General features: G+C 44.4%; 1 protein-coding gene across 3 annotated transcripts in view; it reads right to left on the reverse strand.

Moving 5' to 3' along the window:
- The window catches only part of si:dkey-26i13.8 (kinesin-like protein KIF19), a 209,126-nt gene that overhangs the window by 81,037 nt on the left and 108,788 nt on the right, over nucleotides 1-19,301 (reverse strand). For all 3 annotated transcript variants that reach the window (XM_068055750.1, XM_068055749.1, XM_068055748.1), the window contains exon 14: nucleotides 4,446-4,567. In XM_068055750.1, the coding sequence (XP_067911851.1) occupies nucleotides 4,446-4,567 (122 nt within the window). The remainder of the gene's footprint in view (nucleotides 1-4,445; nucleotides 4,568-19,301) is intronic.

Genomic DNA, 19,301 nt, shown 5'->3' on the forward strand with positions numbered 1-19,301 from the left:
ACTCACCCTCCCACCCAGTTTTGTGTCATCTGCAAATCTGGAGATATTACATTTAGTTCCCTCATCTAAATCATTAATGTATATTGTGAATAGCTGGGGTCCAAGCACCGATATCTGCGGTACCCCACTAGTCACTGCCTGCCATTCAGAAAAAGACCCATCTATCCCTACTCTTTGTTTCCTGTCCGCCAACCAATTTTCTATCCATCGCAATACACTACCCCCAATCCCATGCACTTTAATTTTACATGCTAATCTCTTATGTGGGACTTTGTCAAAAGCCTTCTGGAAGTCCAAATAAACCATATCCACTGGTTCCCCCCATCAACTCTACTAGTTTACGAGTTACATCCTCGAAGAATTCTAGCAGATTTGTCAAGCATGATTTCCCTTTCGTGAATCCATGCTGACTCTGCCCGATTCTACCACTGTTCTCTAAGTGCTCTGCTATAAAATCTTTGATAATGGACTCTAAAATTTTTCCCGCTACCGACGTCAGGCTGACTGGTCTATAATTCCCTGCTTTCTCTCTACCTCCCTTTTTAAATAGTGGGGTTACATTAGCTACCCTCCAATCTGTAGGAACTGTTCCAGAGCCTATAGAATCTTGGAAGATGATCACCAATGCATCCACTATTTCTAGGACCACTTCCTTAAGTACTCTGGGATGCAAACCATCAGGCCCTGGGGATTTATCGGCCTTCAATCCCATCAATTTCCCCAACACCATTTCTCTACTAATACTGATTTCTTTCAGTCCCTCTCTCTCACTAAACTCTGTGTTCCCCAACATTTCTGGTATGATATTTGTGTCCTCCTTTGTGAAGACAGAACCAAAGTAAGCATTTAGTTGGTCAGCCATTTCTTTGTTCCCCATAATAAATTCCCCTGTTTCTGACTGTAAGGGACCTACATTTGTCTTCACCAATCTTTTTCTCCTCACATACTTATGGAAACTTTTACAGTCAGTTTTTATGTTCCCCTCAAGCTTGCTGTTGTACTCTATTTTCCCCTTCTTAATCAATCCCTTGGTCCTCCTTTGCTGAATTCTAAACTGCTCCCAATCCTCAGGTCTGTTGTTTTTTCTGGCGAATTTGTCTGCCTCTTCCTTGGATCTAATGCTATCTCTAATTTCCCTGGTAAGCCATGGTTTGGCTACCTTTCTCGTTTTACTTTTGCGCCACACAGGGATAAACAATTGTTGCAGTTTATCCATGCGCTCTTTAAATGTTTGCCATTGCCTATCCACCGTCATTCCTTTAAGTAACGATTCCCAATCCGTCATGGCCAACTCGTGACTCATACCTTTGTTGTTTCCTTTACTAAGATTCAGGACTCTTGTCTCAGAATTAACTACGTCACTCTCCATCTTGATCAAGAATTCTATCATATTATGGTCGCTCGTCCCCAAGGGGTCTCGCACCACTAGATTGTCAATTATTCCTATCTCATTACATAATACCCAATCTCGGATGGCCTGTTCTCTAGTTGGTTCCTCAACGTATTGGTCCAGAAAACCATGCCGTATACACTCCAAGGATTCCTCCTCTACGGTATTGTGACTAATTTGATTTGCCCAATCTATATGCAGATTAAAATCACCCATAATTACAGATGTTCCTTTATCGCATGCGGCTCTAATTTTCTGTTTAATGCCATTCCCAATATCACCACTACAGTTTGGGGGTCTATATACAACCCCCATTAATGTTTTTTGTCCCTTAGTGTCTCTAAGCTCTACCCATACAGATTCCACATCGTCAGAGCTAATATCTTTCCTCACTATTGCGTTAATTTCCTCTTTAACCAGCAATGCAACTGCACCATCTTTAGCTTTTTGTCTGTCTTTCCTAAATACTGAATATCCCTGGATGTTCATTTCCCATCCCTGGTCACCTTGCAGCCATATCTCCGTAATCCCGACTGTATCATACCCGTTTACATATATTTGCGCGATTAATTCATCCACTTTATTGCGAATGCTCCGTGCATTAAGACACAAAGCCTTAAGGCTTGTCTTTTTAACATTACTTGTCCTCTTCCCACTATTTTTCACTGTGGCCCTGTTTGATTCTGGCCCTTGATTTCTCTGCCTATCACTTTTCTTATTCCCCTTACTGTCTTTTGTTCTTGTCTTTGATCCCCCCCTCCTCTGACTCCTTGCAAAGGTTCCCATTCCCCTGCCATTTTAGTTTAAACCCTCCCCAACCACTCTAGCAAATACTCTCCCTAGGACATCAGTCCTGGTCCTGCCCAGGTGTAACCTGTCCAGTTTGTATTGGTCCCACCTCCCCCAGAACCGGTCCCAATGCCCCAGGAATCTAAAACTCTCCCCCTCACACCATCTCTTCAGCCACGTATTCATCTGATATATCCTGCTATTTCTACTCTGACTAGCACGTAGCACTGGTAGTAATCCTGAGATCACTACCTTTGAGGTCCTACTTTTCAACTTACTTCCTAGCTCCCTATATTCTGCTTTTAGGACCTCGTCCTCTTTTTTACCTATGTCGTTTGTACCAATGTGTACCACGACCACTGGCTGTTCACCCTCCCCCTTCAGAATGTCCTGGAACCGCTCTGAGACATCCTTGACCCTAGCACCAGGGAGGCAACATACCATCCTGGAGTGTCTTTTGCGGCCACAGAAACGCCTATCTATTCCCCTTACGATTGAATCTCCGATAACTATTGCATTCCCACGCTTTTTACTCCTCCCCTGTGCAGCAGAGCCAACCGTGGTGCAACAAATTGGGCTGTTGCTGCTTTCCCCCGAGAGGCCATTCCCCCCAACAGTATCCAAAGCAGTATACCTGTTTTGCAGGGCAATAGTCACAGGAGATTCCTGAACTGCTTGCCTAGTCCTCTTGCTCTGCCTGGTGGTCATCCATTCCCCTCCTGCCTGTGGGGTCTGAGCCTGTGGTGTGACCACCTCTCTATACGTGCTATTCACGATACTCTCCACTTTGTGGATGTTCCACAGTGTCCCCAGCTGCCGCTCCAGCTCCGAAACCCGGGCTTCCAGGAGTTGTAGCTGGAGACACTTCCTGCACACATGCTGGTCCCGGGCACTGGAAATGTTCCCGGATTCCGACATGGAGCACGAGGAGCACACCACGGCTTTAAGCTCTCCTGCCATGACTTAACCCTTTAAATTAAGTTAAACCTTCTGGAAGATCTTAATGGCCAATAATATCAGTTACTCTAGGGTCCTTCTTCCCTGGTCCTCGTTCCTACAGAACTCCCGAAAAAAAACATTACTTACTATATTTGAAATAAACTTTAAACTTTTAAACTTTTTTTACCTGAGATACTTACCCAGCTATTTAGAGCTATTCCCTAACAGCAGTGACTCACCAACCAATCACCTTGCAGCTCTCCTGTGACGTCGCTGTTAGCTTTTATTTTCAAAACTCTGGCGCGCTGTAAGAGATCCTCTCCACTCCACTCCGCTCCCGGAAGATAAGAGACTGGGCCTTGATCCTCAGGTTCTATTTATAGGCTCCGCTCTTGATGTTCTCCCCACAGGTCCGCTCCGCACCCAGAAGGTAAGAGACTGGGCCTCGATCCTCAGTTTCGATTTATAAGCTCCGCTCTCGGCGTTCTCCCCACCAGTCCACTCCGCTCCTCTCCTCTCCGCTCCCGGAAGGTTAGAGACTGGGCCTCGATCCTCGGGCTCGATTTATAGGCTCCGCCTTTGTTACCTCTAGACATGCTTATTCCAACACACTACCAGCTGGCCTCCTATCTGCCCCCTCCATAAACCTGAGCTCGCGCCAAGTCCCATCACCCTGTGCTGGCTGACCCACATTGGCTCCCAGGTCTGGCAACGCCTTGATTTTAAAATTCTCATCCTTGTTTTCAAATCCCCCCATGGCCTTGCCCCTCTCTATCTCTGTAATCTCCTCCATTCCTACAATCCTCCAAGATCTCTGCATTACTCCAATTCTGGTCTCTTGCTCAACCCCAATTTAATCGCTCCACCACTAGTGGCCACACCTTCCTGGACTAAGCTCTGGAATTCCCTCCCTAAACATTTCTGTCTCTCTACCTCTCTCTCCTCCTTAAAACCTACTGCTTTAACCAAGCTTTTGGTCATCTGACCTGATATCTCCTTATGTGGCTTGGTGTCAAATTTTGTTTGATAAACCTCCTGTGAAGGACCTTCGGTTGTTTTGCTATGTTAAAGGCGTGATATAAATGCAAGTTGATGGTGTTGTTACTGAAAATCTATCCCATATATTCTTGGTTGTTAATCCAGTCCATAATCACAACACTATCATGTCCTTGTACAATTAGTGTTCCTCCAATTGGTCATAGAATACTGGGAAATGCTATTAGATTTAATAGTATTTCTTTTAGGGTTTTGAAAACGGTTATTTAATCACCTAAATGGTCATATAGACAATTAACAGTTGATGCAAACAGAACAGTAGTTATATTACCCTCAATGTATTGGAGGTGATGGTATGGAGAGTGATCAGGCTGTCGAGTGTCCCCTCCTCCATTTCTTGCCAATACATTGTGTAGAGATTGCGCAGTTCCTGTGGAACTTGGATGTTGTGATCTAGAGGAAAACAGAAGTAGCATCAGCAGATGTATACAGGCAGCAAGTTCGCACATACTATACAAACTTCATGGCAAAATTGATTCAGATTAATTTCACTGCAGTGATCTCAGGGCATTACTTTTGAAGGACGGTCACAATATTATGAAAGAGTTCAAATTCTGCCAATGTTCAAGGAACTTCGAGAAAATAAATTAAGAGTCCATGCATGAATTTTACATCATCACTAAACAAATAGCAAAACCTTTTCCTGTCATATATCATTGAACAGGCTACAGAACACTGTGGACCAGCCAGCACAGATATCTGTCAAACACTGCCATTAAACTATCATCCACTGGCTCTTTATCTGCTCTAATCTGAGCAGTATATCCACTCTCAAATTGGTGTCAATTATCTGTGGCAGGAGGTTTCCAATTATATGCACCAAGCAACATAAGAAAAGGAGGCTAATTCAGTCCCTCGAGCCTGTTGCACCATTCAATTAGTCCGTGGCTGATCTGTACCTCAACTTCATTTACCCATCTTTGATCCACATCCCTTGATACCCTTACTAAATAAAGGTATCAAATGCCAGGGATCAAGGTGCCAACCTTGGCTCAATGCCAGCATTATTGCCACCGAGTCAGGAGGTTGTGGGTTCAAACCCCACTCCAGAGACTTATAGATGCTTGATGGCTGGCAGTGACGAAGGGCCTGTTTCTGTGCTGTATAACTCTATAAGCTGACACTTTTATATAGTAATAAGTGGTTGCTGTCTTTTGAATGCATGTTAAACCAAGACCCTATCTGCCCTCTCAATGGATGCAGAAGATCCCATGGTACTATCCAAGGAAGAGCAGGGGCAGTCCTCCTTGTGGGCCTGGCCAACATTTATCCCTCAACCAACACTTAAACCAGATGATCTGACCTGTGGGTGCGTGCTATGTGCAAACTGGCTGCTGCATTTCCTACATTACAACAGTGACTATGCTTCAAAAGTATTTCAATGGCTGCAAAGTAATTGGGACATCCTGAGGTTGTGAAAGGTGCTATATAAATGCAAGTCCTTCCTTCTTTCTTTTAATAAAATTGTGTCAATCTCTGTCTTGAAGGTTTCGATTGTTCCAGCATGCAAAACCTTTCGAGGGAAGACAGTTCCAAATTTCCGCTACCCTTTGCATGAAAAACGTTTTCTCTCGTTTTAACTCCTTAGTCGACTATCTCTAATTTTAAGACAATGCCTTCTTTCTCAAGATTCCCTCACCAGAGAACATTGTTTTTCTGTATCTACTCTTTCCCATCCTTTGACATATTACACACCTCAATTACATCATCCCTCAACCATCAAAGGAATTCAAACCAAGTTTATGCAGCCTGTCTTTATAATTTAATCCACATTCCCTAAGCTTATTTCTGCCATTCATCATCTGTTGCTCCATCTTTGCAAATTCAATTACTTGCTGGATTTCTTTTAATTGCTATCTTTTGCTGGCTCCAGTTATTGCTGTCATGCATCCTTGACAAATGCCAATAACCAATTCTGATGTTTTTAAAATAACTGGGTTAATATCTCTGGTAAAATAGCAAACGAAGGAATTTCATACGCATGTGTTAAGCCTCCAAACACTGAACTCACAGCTTGATTCATCCCATCTGTAACAAGTGGCATTGCCCTATGGCTCCCATTTTAAAGTTATTGAATTGTAACAATGAAGTCTCGCTATTAATATCTCTTTTAGAAATGGAACAATTTTAAAAGAATTACTTTTATTTTTTTTTTAGGGCGGCACAGTGGCGCAGTGGTTAGCATCACAGCTCCAGCGACCTGGGTTCAATTCTGGGTACTGCCTGTGTGGAGTTTGCAAGTTCTCCCTGTGTCTGCGTGGGTTTCCTCCGGGTGCTCCGGTTTCCTCCCACATGCCAAAGACTTGCTGGTTGATAGGATAATTGGCCATTATAAATTGCCCCTAGTATAGGTAGGTGATAGGGAAATATAGGGACAGGTGGGGATGTGGTAGGAATATGGAATTAGTGTAGGATTAGTATAAATGGGTGGTTGATGGTTGGCACAGACTCGGTGGGCCGAAGGGCCTGTTTCAGTGCTGTATCTCTAAACTAAACATTACTTCAGTTAACCTTGATTCTTTGATTTCTAAATGGGGTTCTGATGGTGAGATTCCCTGCTTTAAAAACGTTTCTACTAACATTGTGCAAACTTTGAGATTTGAATCAGGGAACACCTGGCCCACGTGTGGATTTACGTCACATGCCAGTGCTGCCTTAGTCACACTGCCAGTACAATATGGCAGCAACTCCACAATTTGCATTCCTCTTTCCCAATCCCCAGCCCAGCTAATCCACTCCTCCTGTATATATTCACTATATTTATCCCCTGTCCCCCTTCCCCAACTGCTTGCTTCAACCTCTAATGCCAGCCAAGTCTGCTTGCCATCAAGTTGCAAAATAAAATTTAAGCAATGATTAATGCATGCAGATTACATGTACTGTTTATGAACTAATGTGCACACATAGGTAGCATAAACGCACATGCAATTTAACTCCAGAAAAGCACTGCACCAGTGAGAAAATGGGGACCTCCAAAAGACAATTAATGTGCCTGGATTAGGATGGAACATCTCAACGAGATAATGTACTCTGCTCCCAGCAGCCTGTTGGTGAGTACTGCCCGTGTAGAAATTCTTCCTGTCTCTGTGCTTATCAGGTCAAGGACATCAGGCACAAACTTTCCCAAGACAGTTCTTATTAACATTGATCTGGTTACCGAATCTAACATATATGTAAACATTGCATGAGTAGAATAAGCACTGATCATCCTTGCCTTTGAACAGGATACAGACTGATCACACCAGACTGCATATTTGAAGGAGAGCCACCTGTTAAGTCCTTTTCACCTTCCTCCTGATCTTTACAGATTCAGACACAATGCTGTGCTTAGCTTTCACAACAATGCATTAACATTCTGTTTACCATTCCAAATTACAGTATTCTTGAATTATTTAAATTGCTAAATGCTCAGAAAGCAGTCTTATTGTTTATCAATCTGGCATCTGAGTCGTAAGTTATTTTAATTTGAATTTACAGTCCCTCAATGGGATTGTACAGAGCAGATTTATTTAAATGTTTTTAAAGTAAAATTAGACTTACTGCCAGTTAGAATTACTGGATTTGATTTTAACTTAGCCAAATCTAATGTGAACAAGGTGTTACTGACCTCAAAATGGGGTTGGTAAACTTAGCATCCCGTCAATACTGACACTTCAGCCACACCACTTTCAAAGAGGCCTACTGTTTGACACACAAAGATTCACCTGTTGCAGACAGTCAGACCTTTTAATATAGCAATCAGTGTCCAATAACATACATAAGATCCTGACTGTCATTTTGGTAGGCAACTGAGCACACAGCATGCACTGTGTACATTTTGACCAGCTTTACTAGCAGTACAGACAGAGGGGAACAAAAACTGGTATGTTTTAGTTTACTGCTTTTGGACCGAGAGGAAATCTCCTCCGGATCCCACAAAAATAATCTGGGCCACTTCCACCCCAGGAATCTCCCTTGCTTCACAATCCCTTCCCAGGACTTGCTCCATGTTTGGGGCTGACAGCTCACTGATTCCATTTAAATGAGGCCCAGGCCTGGAATAGGCTCTGGCCTCTATTCTGTCAGCTAGTCTGCCAGCCGAATGTTAAAGTCTACACCCCTGTGCCTTCATGTGCTCGCAGCAGATTTTAAAATAAATGGCTGCTACAGCAGGGAAAGTCCCATTCAAAAATATTATTCCACACACAAGGGATAAAAAAAACCAGACTTTTAAAGAAATGTATTTCTCATCCATTCAAGAAAAAAAAATCTTATGAACTTTATCATTCAGATACAAAGGTATGCACTTTACATACTCTTGTCTTATTCAGCTTTGGGCTATTGTTTGTCTCTACATTTTTTCATCTGCTCATCAAGGTGAGTGATGGCCTTGTACGGAAACCAAATATGATTCTCTTTTTCCCTCAGTGATAGATTCAGCAGCAATGAGTCTTATCTGACAACAACTTACATTTGTATAGCACTTTCAACACAGTGAAACATCCAAAGGTGCTTCACAGGAGTGTTAGCAAACAAAATTTGACACCACGCCACATATAGAGACATTAGAGCAAGTAATCAAAAACCTGTTCAAAGATGTAGATTTTACAGTGTCTTACACGAGGAAAAAGAGGTAACAGTGCAGAGAAGTTGAGGGAGGGAATTCCATACCTTAGGGCCTAGACAGCTGAAGGCAGGCATGGCTGCCAATGATGGAGCAATTCAAATCGCGGATGCGCAAGAGGCCAGAATTGGAGGAATGCAGAGATCTCAGAGGGTTGTAGGGCTGAAGGAGGTTGTATGAAATGCAAATAGACCCCTCTCAATTTCTGTGATGTTGGAATCAAAATCAAAGTCAAATGGAATTACAGCCCCTATGCTTATAAGGGCAGGTTGGTGTCAATGTGATACACAGCATCTGATATATCTGATACTCTACCAGCAGCAGCTTTTCAGCTTTTCATTTCACACTCAGTCTGGCCCTTATCGCTTAACAGAGGGGATCTACTAAATTAGCAGTAAATGGGCCAGAGGGGAGATGAGGAGAAATTATTTCACACAGTGAGTCATGATGATCTGGAATGCAATAGCTTAAAGATTGGCGGAAGCAGGCTCAATCATACCTTTCAAAGGGAATTGGATAAAAAGTTGAAGGGAAAATAATTGCAGGGCTATAGAGATAGAGCAGGGGTGTAGGACTAATTGGATAGCTTTTTCCCAAGAGCCAGCACAGGCACAATGGACTGAATGGCCTACTTCTGTGCTGTATGATTCTATGATTCTATCTGAGATTTTAGTTGCAAGGACAAAGACTGTTTAGTATGATTATAGCTATTGAAAGGCAGATGGGTTTAAAAAAACATTTTTTCTTAAAAGTGATATGTTTCGCTTTCCCTAAAAGCCTAAATCTTAGCTACAGAAACCAATTGATATCAAGTACATTGCTTGTTAATGTTCTTCCAGATTTGCATCTGGGAGATTTTTAATTGCTGAGTAACTAAGAATATCAATGGTAAAATATTTATGAGTGTCTGCTTTAATTACGGCTGTTGTCTCCTGAATTTCACGCAAGGGAGGTTTAAACATTATTACAAATCACATCAAGAGTTTAAGAACTGCAACTGTGGGACACATTTTTACAAATAAGGACTTCAAAAAATGTATAATTACAGCCAATTAGGATCAATCAAATCTGCACATTCAGAACACCAAAGAGCAAGGTATCGCCAAGACTGCAATCAGCAAGTCCTGCTATGTTATGTAGTGCTTTTCCAAATCTCAGGACATTCCAAAGCACATTTACAGCCAATTAAGTACTTTTAAAGAGTAGTCATTGTTGTAATGTAGGAAATGTGGCAGCCAATTTGCAGTGCAGCAAGACCCGACAAACAGCCATGTAATAATGTCCACATCATCTGTTTTAGGCATGTTAGGTGAGGGATAAATATTGGCTGGGACACCAGGTTGAACTCCCCTGCTTTTCTTTGAAATACTGCCACGGGATCTTTTACACCCACCTGGGAGGGCAGACAGCACCATTGGACGGTACAGCACTCCTTCAGTACTGCATGGGAGTGTTGGCCTAGGTTATGTGTTCAAATCTCTGGAGTGGGATTTGACTTAGAAGCAAGAGGGCTACCACTGAGTCACAGCTGGTCAGCCTGAGAGCTGACAAAGAAAGGTTTAGAAGAAGCTTTTGGGAAAAGCAACTAAACCAAACAATGATTACTTAAAAATGCATTGAAAAGCACAGATCTCCATTAAAATTTCAACACTATTTTTAACTCTTTATAATACAAACACAAAACGATATTAAAAAACTGAAGACTACATCCCTTCTCCATAACTCAGGTGGTTACAGCAACCAGAAGCTGAACCAGAGAGATAAGAAAGGTGACAGACCCGGTCCCTGGTCTGTGCTGAGGTAGCTGATCTCAATCAGGGCTGTGGCTAACATCCTAAATTGCCCTCAGTATCCCTGGAGTAGGAAGTGGAAAGAAACTGTCCATGCTTTGTAGTGTGAATGCACAATCAGTAATATCATAGCCATACTATGTACTAGGATAAAAGCAAAATACTGCAGATGCTGGAAATCTGAAATAAAAACAAGAAATGCTGGAAATACTCAGCAAGTCCGGCAGCATCTGTGGAGAGAGAAGCGGAGTTAATGTTTCAGGTCAGTGACCCTTCTTCAGAACTAACAAATATTAGAAATGTAAAAGGTTTTAAGCAAGTAAAGCGGGGGGTGGGGCGAGAGATAACAAAAGAGAAGGCGTTGATAGGAGAAGGTCACAGAGAATAACTGACCAAAAGGTCCGAAGGGCAGCACAGTGGTGCAATGGTTAGCACCGCAGCCTCACAGCTCCAGTGACCCGGGTTTGGTTCTGGGTACTGCCTGTGTGGAGTTTACAGGTTCTCCCTGTGACCGTGTGGGTTTTTGCCAGGTGCTCCGGTTTCCTCCCACAGCCAAAGACTTGCAGGTTGATAGGTGAATTGGCCATTATAAATTGCCCCTAGTATGTGTAGGTGGTAGGGGAAGGTGGAGATGTGAGAGGGTAATGGGATTAATGTAGGATTAGTATAAATGGGTGGTTGATGGTCAGCACAGACTTGATGGGCCAAAGGGCCTGTTTCAGTGCTGTATCTCTTTAAAAAAAGGTCATGGAACAAAGGCTAATGGTGTGCTGAAAGACAAAGCGTTAGTACATAGAGGGTGTTAATTGACTGTAAAGCACACCAAGCACTAACATTAAATTTTTTCCAAAAAAAAACAAACAGTGGGTAGGCACAGTAAAAACAAACTAACCAAACAAAAAAAATTAAAATAAAATAACCAAATAAAAAATAAAAAATTAAAAAATTAAAAAATAACTAAACATAAAAAGAGGAGCCCGTCAAGCTCTGAAATTATTGAACTCAATGTTCAGTGCAGCAGGCTGTAGCGTGCCTAATTGGTAAATGAGATGCTGTTCCTCGAGCTTGTGTTGATGTTCACTGGAACATTTAAGCAATCCCAGGACAGAGATGTGAGCATGAGAGTGGGGGGTGGGGGTTGTTGAAATGGCCAGGAACCGGAAGCTCGGGGTCATGCTTACGGAATGAGCGGAGGTGTTCCGCAAAGTGGTCACCCAGTCTCCGTTTGGTCTCCCCAATGTAGCGGAGACCACATTGTGAGCAGCGAATACAGTATACTAATTGAAAGAAGTACAAGTAAATCACTGCTTCACCTGAAAGGAGTGTTTAGGGCCTTGGATAGTGAGGAGAGAGGAGGTAAATGGACAGGTACTACACCTCCTGCGGTTGCAGGTGAAGGTGGGAAGGGGACGAGGTGGCGGCAGTAATGGAGGAGTGGATGAGGGTGTCACGGAGGGAATGATCCCTTCAAAATGCTGACAGGGGAAGGGAGGGCAAGATGCATTTGGTAGTGGCATCACGCTGGATGTGGCGGAATTGACGGAGGAGGATCCTTTGGATCTGGGGGCTGGTGGGGTGGAAAGTGAGGACAAGGGGAACCCTGTCGCAGTTCTGGGAGGGAGGGGAAGGGGTGAGGGTAGAGGTGCGGGCAATGGGCCGGACATAGTTGAGGGCTCTGTCAACCACATTGGGGGGGAATTTTTTTTAATTCATTCATGGGATGTGGGCATCACTGGCTATGCCAGCATTTATTGCCCATCCCTAATTGCCCTTGAGAAGGTGGTGGTGAGCTGCCTTCTTGAACCACTGCAGTCCATGTGAGGTAGGTACACCCACAGTGCTGTTAGGAAGGGAGTTCCAGGATTTTGACCCAGCAATAGTATAGGAACAGCGAAATAGTTCCAAGTCAGGATGGTGTGTGACTTGGAGGGGAACTTGCAGGTGGTGGTGTTCCCAAGCATCTGCTGCTCTTGTCCTTCGAGGTGATAGAGATCGCGGGTTTGGAAGGTGCTGTCGAAGGAGCCTTGGTGCGTTGCTGCAGTGCATCTTGTAGATGGTGCACACTGCTGCCACTGTGCATCGGTGATGGAGGGAGTGAATGTTTGTGGATGGTGTGCCAATCAAGCATGCTGCTTTGTTCTGGATGGTGTCGAGCTTCTTGAGTGTTGTTGGAGCTGCACCCATTCAGGCAAGTGGAGAGTATTCCATCACACTGCTGACTTGTGCTTTGTAAATGGTGAACAGGCTTTGGGGAGTCAGGAGGTGAGTTACTCGCTGCAGGATTCCTAGCCTCTGACCTGCTCTTGCAGCCACGATATTTATATGACTACTCCAGCTCAGTTTCTGGTCAATGGTAGCCCCTAGGATGTTGATAGTGGGGGATTCAGCAATGGTAATGCCATTGAATGTCAAGGGGAGATGGTTTGATTCTCTCTTGTTGGAGATGGTCATTGCCTGGCACTTGTGTGGCGCAATGTTACTTGCCACTTATCAACCTAAGCCTGGATATTGTCCAGGTCTTGCTGCATTTCTGCACGGACTGCTTGAGCATTTGAGGAGTTGCAAATGGTGCTGAACATTGTGCAATCATCAGCGAACATCCTCTCTTCTGACCGTATGATTGAATCCTCGGTTGAGGAAAAAGGAAGACATATCAGAAGCGCTATCATGGAAGGTAGCATCATCAGAGCAGATGCGTCGGAGACGGAGAAACTGGGAGAATGGAATGGAGTCCTTACAGGAGGCAGGGTGTGAAGAAGTGTAGTCGAGGTAGCTGTGGGAGTCGGTGGGCTTATAGTGAATATTAGTAGACAGCCTATCCCCAGAGATGGAGACAGAGAAGTCGAGGAAGGGAAGGGAAGTGTCGGAGATGGACTATGTGAAAGTGAGAGAAGGGTGGAAATTAGTAGCAAAGTTGATAAAGTTTTCCAGTTCAGGGCAGGAGCAGGAGCAGGAAACTTCACCGATACAGTCATCAATGTACTGGAAAAAGAGTTGGGGGAGGGGCCTGAGTAGGACTGGAACAAGGAATATTCAACATATTTCACAAAAAAAACAGGCATAACTAGGACCCATGCAGGTACCCATAGCAACACCTTTTACTTGAAGGAAGTGAGTGGAGTTGAAGGAGAAATTGTTCAATGTGAGAACAAGTTCAGCCAGGTGGAGGAGGGTGGTGGTGGATGGGGACTGGTTGGGCCTCTGTTCAAGGAAGAAATGGGGAACTCTCAACTGTCCTGGTGATGGATGGAGGTGTAGAGAGATTGGACGTCCATAGTGAAGAGGAGGCGGTTAGGGCCAGGAAACTGGAAATTGTCAAAATGACGTAGGGCATCAGAAGAGTCACGGATGTAGGTGGGAAGAGACTGGACCAGCGGAGAAAAGATAGAGTCAAAATAGGAAGAAATAAGTTCAGGGGGGCAGGAACAAGCTGAAACGATGGGTCTGCCAGGACAGTCCTATTTGTGGATTTTGGGAAGGAGGTAGAAGCGGGCTGTCCTGGGTTGCGGGACGATGAGGTTGGAAGCTGTAGAGGGAAGATCTCTAGAGGAGATGAGATCAGTGACAGTTCTGTGGACACTCGCTTGATGTTTGGTGGTGGGGTCATGGTCTGGGGGAAGTAGGAAGAAGTGTCTGACAGTTGGCGCTGAGCCTCTGCAAGGTCGAGGTCAGTACGCCAGGCAACAACAGCACCACCCTTGTCTGCAGGTTTGATGACAATGTCGGGGTTAGACCTGAGAGAACGGAGTGCGGCAAGTTCAGAGGGGGGCAGATTAGAGTGAGTGAGGGGGCAGAGAAATTGAGACGGATGATGTCTCACCGACAGTTTTGAACGAAAAGATCAAGAGCGGGTAAGAGGCCAGAGGGAGGGGTCCAGGTGGAATGAAAATGCTGGAGGTGGGTGAATGGGTCTGCTGGTCGGGGGAGGACCCCTGGTCAAAGAAGTGAGCCCGGAGGTGAAGGCGATGGAAGAAGAGCTCAACGTTATGCCGAGCATGAAATTCATTGAGGTGGGGGCGTAAGCAGACAAAACTGAGTCCTTTGCTGAGTATAGAACGTTCAGTGTTGAAGAGGGGGAGGTCAGAGGATATAGTGAATACACAGCAAGGGGTCAGATCAGAAGGGGTGGAGTCAGAGGGAAGTGAAAGGGAAGAAGGATCTTGAGGGGCATTAGTCCCCATCAGCTGCTGGAGCTTGCGTTCCTTAACACCTGAAAGGAAGTAAAAAAGGATGAAATGAAACTGTGGCGTAGAACAGCTTTGAGATAAGGTGAGGCAATGTTTCTGGAGAGAGAGGCTCAGTGTGTACATGTGGTGGCACATGGCACTGAGTGTGAATCTCAGGATGCAGCGAGAACAGCAGTCCAAGGAACGTTGTATTTCTCGGAGATAACTATCATCCTGGGTGGATTCAAAACACGCAGGATGAAACTTCAGTTGGAATCCACGTGGAAAAAGTCGGAACCGGAGACAGTCACTGAGGAAGGAGATGTGGCTGTGAAAACGAGTTTTGGTACTAGGATGTCAGCTTAACCAAGAAGCAAACAACCATGTTAGTGAACCAACTTATAAATTATTGGGGCATGAGTCGCACTAACTTTTATTTGACCAATTTGGCTATGTTTTATTGCTGCCAGTAGATTTAACAGGAAGCAATATAAATAATGTTTTCCAGCACTACTGTGTAGGCCAATATGTTACTGGATTTATTAGCTTTACATTTCATAACTGTTCTGAATAGGTAATTAGGATTTATAATTGTATCATTTTTGTGGAGAAAATACAGTAATTTATAGGCTTTAAGCAGCATAAACCAAGATATTTTCAGCTTGAATATATAACGAGAACAGGGCCCAGAGGGCAAAGGAATGCTGCATGTGATAGAAAATTCCAGCAACTGCGTACAGTAGGCTGAAGAGATCTTGATTGCAAGGTTCCTTTTTGCCTGCACATCAAATATGTATGAAGGGAATAAAGACACCGGATGTAAAAAAAAATAATTAGAAGTGAATGTTTGGTCAAATAGCCATATAAAATTTTACACATCTATTTACTTGCCTGACAGCCCAAGTAGCTATTTTTTGCATGCAGGTCTTTATAATGTGTCTCAGCAGGATATTCGACCATGTGGGGAGCATCTCATTCACATCTAATGTCCACTCACACGCAGTTCCAAAAAGGCTTGCCGGTAGGAATATCAACTCTGGCTGGACGTATCCTTGGAGGTTTCATCACATGGCCCCTAGCCTCCTACTGCCCCACCCAGTCAATCTTCTCCATCTCTAATATTTTCACAACCAACAAGTAAAAGTGTTCAAAGAAAGTGGGAAAACAAACACTTGTTGTTTTTGTGCCCAGTGTTTTTTTCTCCTGGGCTGCTGGCAGCAGTGTCTTGGAGGTTTTTTTTTATAGATACAGCACTGAAACAGGCCCTTCGGCCCACCGAGTCTGTGCCGACCAACAACCACCCATTTATACTAATCCTACATTAATCCCAAATTCTCTACCACATCCCCACCATTCTCCTACCACTTACCTACACTAGGGGCAATTTATAATGGCCAATTTACCTATCAACCTGCAAGTCTTTTGGAGGTGGGAGGAAACCGGAGCACCCGGCGGAAACCCCCGCAGACACAGGGAGAACTTGCAAACTCCGCACAGGCAGTACCCAGAACTGAACCTGGGTCGCTGGAGCTGTGAGGCTGCGGTGCTAACCACTGCGCCACTGTGCCGCCCAATGATTAATGATTAATCATTAATCCCAGAGACTGCAGGCCAATCGTGGAGGATGGCAACCCTAGTTGCTGGTCAGCAATCAGGATCCAGAACTATAGCCATGCAACCTTTTCCTTTACAACCCAGGGTGCTGAGGTCATTTGTGATGTCCCAGCAGGGCTCAGCTAACTGAGCACAGACTGGTGTTAAACCTGGAAACTTCTCACTATCATTCAGATAAAACACGATGAACTTGCCGACCGACTGGTGACCGAGCAGGATTAAGGCCTTTTTGAAGAGAATAAGTAGCGAAGATAAGCTGACAACAGTCAGGATGTTGGATAAACAAAATTCTTAAATTAGAAACCAACTTCTGCCAAAATTACTGAATAACAGAATGATTTGGTGGGGGCTCAGGTTTTCAACTCTCCCAGCAGTGTGTTTAGGGTTCTCAACCCTCGAGATTTTGACAGGAGTCTACTGGAATGGACAATTGGTGTCCAGAGTACTGGTGACTCAGGAGCAACGATCCTTGCACACACATTTCACGTCTGCCCAGTTCCCAGGTTGTTGTGGCTGCCAGCCAAACCGGGTTGTCTGGACCCTGCGGGTCCTTATGGAATACAGAAACGCATTGCTTCATTACTTGTGAGGATGATGGCATCGGTGCAAATGAAAATCGGCTGGAAACTCCAAGGCCGGGATTTTACACTGGTGACAGGAGTTTGGCGTGCAAAGAAAGTGATGCCGAGAGCCCCATGTCACCTCTTCTCTGGAAGGGACGCCGAATCTAGTGCCAATCAGGCACTTAAGTGGACAGCAGCAGGCCTTCCATGGGATCAAGGAGCCCTGGAGGTCCTGCCCTCAGAGAACAGCTGGTCAATCGGAGGCTGGCAGCTCTACCACTGAGCAGCGCCATTGCGGAGGTGGCGGCTGCTGCCAGTGGAGCAACTACCCGAGGCCCAGGAGTTGCACTGGACCCAGGCCACAGGTAGGTCAGGGCAGGAAGGCTTTCATGGGATGGATGTTGGGGGGGGGAGCCGGGTATAGGGGATCGGCAGCAAGGGCGGGGGGTGGCTCTCAGCGGGCCCCCCCCTTTTTCCCGATGCTGGGTCCCTCATTCACGCACTAATTGCCCAGTTGAGGGCCTCAATTGGCGGTGGGGCAGGAAGGCCGTTGACAGGGTTTCCCGCCCCGGACTTAATTTTGGCGGAGGCAAGAACGTGGCAGGGAACCCACCCCGCCCCCCAATGCCACCGCCATCCCAGCCAGTTTTGTGCTCTCCCTACCTCCAAACCTGCCACAGGAGAGAGCATATAATTCCCCCTCATTAGTCTGGAGAGAATAAATTGCAGGAGGGCGAGAGCAACATAAACTGGGGAGGTAGCGAGAGAGAAAAACACAAACTGGGAGAGGGAGGGAGTGAAACACAAACTGGTGAAGGGAGCGAGGGAGAGCAACACGACCTGGATGAGGGAGAGTTCATGTCAGCCTGTGATGCACGCTGTTGTATAATGTGTTTTATGAGGGAAGGCAGGCAGTTATGGTGGTGCTCTTTGTGGACTGTGACAATGACAGTCAATGGTAAAGTGTGGGAGTCAATTAATTGAATTAGGTTTGGTTTTGGCTTTTTTTTACAGATTATTTTTAGAACTTGTCATATTTTGTAAAAAGTCATAGAATTGTAACAAAACTTTAGTTGAAAGTTCCTTGTATCAGTAAAGTTGCTGCTGAATCAATGGAATTTACTTGGTGATTCTCATTTCAGTCAATCCTGTAGAAATATCACAGAAGTAGTTTTTATTTGAACATTACTTATCCCTAAATCCTTCTAGTCTTTTGTGCTCTTCTGTTGATTTTTAAATTATGTTATCCATCTCACTATAAAACAAAAGGTCAAATATTTTATTCAGGGCTTGGTGATACTGAAACACCCAACTAAGGTAAATGTAATAACATTTGCAAACAGTGGGAAAATGTCACTGATCAAATGTTACGTGATTAAGCATCACATGAGCAATATCACATGATTGAATACCATGTGATCAAATGTCACCTGATGAAATCTCCAGCAATATGTGAAACCAGAGTGGGCAACCCAAAGTGAGTTCTAAAACTCAGCCTAGAATGAGTGTGAAGGCATTGAGCGGAGGCCTGATATTTTGTCTTGGAGGTCATCCACTTTGGACCAAAGGAAGATATAATCAGTGTATTTTCTAAATGGTGAGTAGCTAGGAACTGAAGAGGAGCAGAGGGATTTAACAATACAAGTACAGAAATCAGGAAAAGCTAATGGACAGGTAGAAAAAAGTAATTAAATAGGCTAATGGAATGTTGTCCTTTATCTGAAAGGGGTTGGAATACAAAATGTTGGAAGTTATGTTACAGTTATATAAAGCTCTGGTTAGACCCCATCTGGAGTACTGCAATCATCAGTGAGCACTGAATGTCAGGAAGGATACATGAACGTTGGAGAGAGTGCAGCGCAGAATCACCAGAATGATACCAGACTCAAAAGGTTAAATTATGATGACTGGTTGCATAGCCTTGGCTTGTGTTCCCTTGTGTACTGAAGATTAAGGGGTGATCTAATTGAGGTTTTTTTAGATGATTAAAGGAGTTGATAGAAACTATTGCTCCTGGTGTGGGAATCCAGAACAATTAGATGTAGATTGTTCAAAGGTGATGTCATGAAGCACATCTTTACACAAACGGTAGTGGAAATCTGGCACTCTGTCCTGCAAAAAGCTGCTAAGGCCAGGTCAATTTAGAATTCCAAAATTAAAATTGATAGATTTCTGTTAAACAAAGGTATTAAGGGATATGAAACCAAGGCAGGTAGATGGAGTTAAGATACAGATCAGCCATAATCTAGCTGAATGGCAGAACAGGTTCAAGGGGTTGAATGGCTTCCTCCTGTTCCTATGTTCCAGAGATTATGGTAAAACAATTGTAGGGTAGGTCACCCAGCCCACTCCACTTATCTTGTGGCCAGTGCGAGGACAGCACAAGCTCAG

The sequence above is a fragment of the Heterodontus francisci genome, chromosome 24 (genome assembly GCF_036365525.1).
Source record: "Heterodontus francisci isolate sHetFra1 chromosome 24, sHetFra1.hap1, whole genome shotgun sequence".
In the NCBI taxonomy this organism is placed as follows: domain Eukaryota; kingdom Metazoa; phylum Chordata; class Chondrichthyes; order Heterodontiformes; family Heterodontidae; genus Heterodontus; species Heterodontus francisci.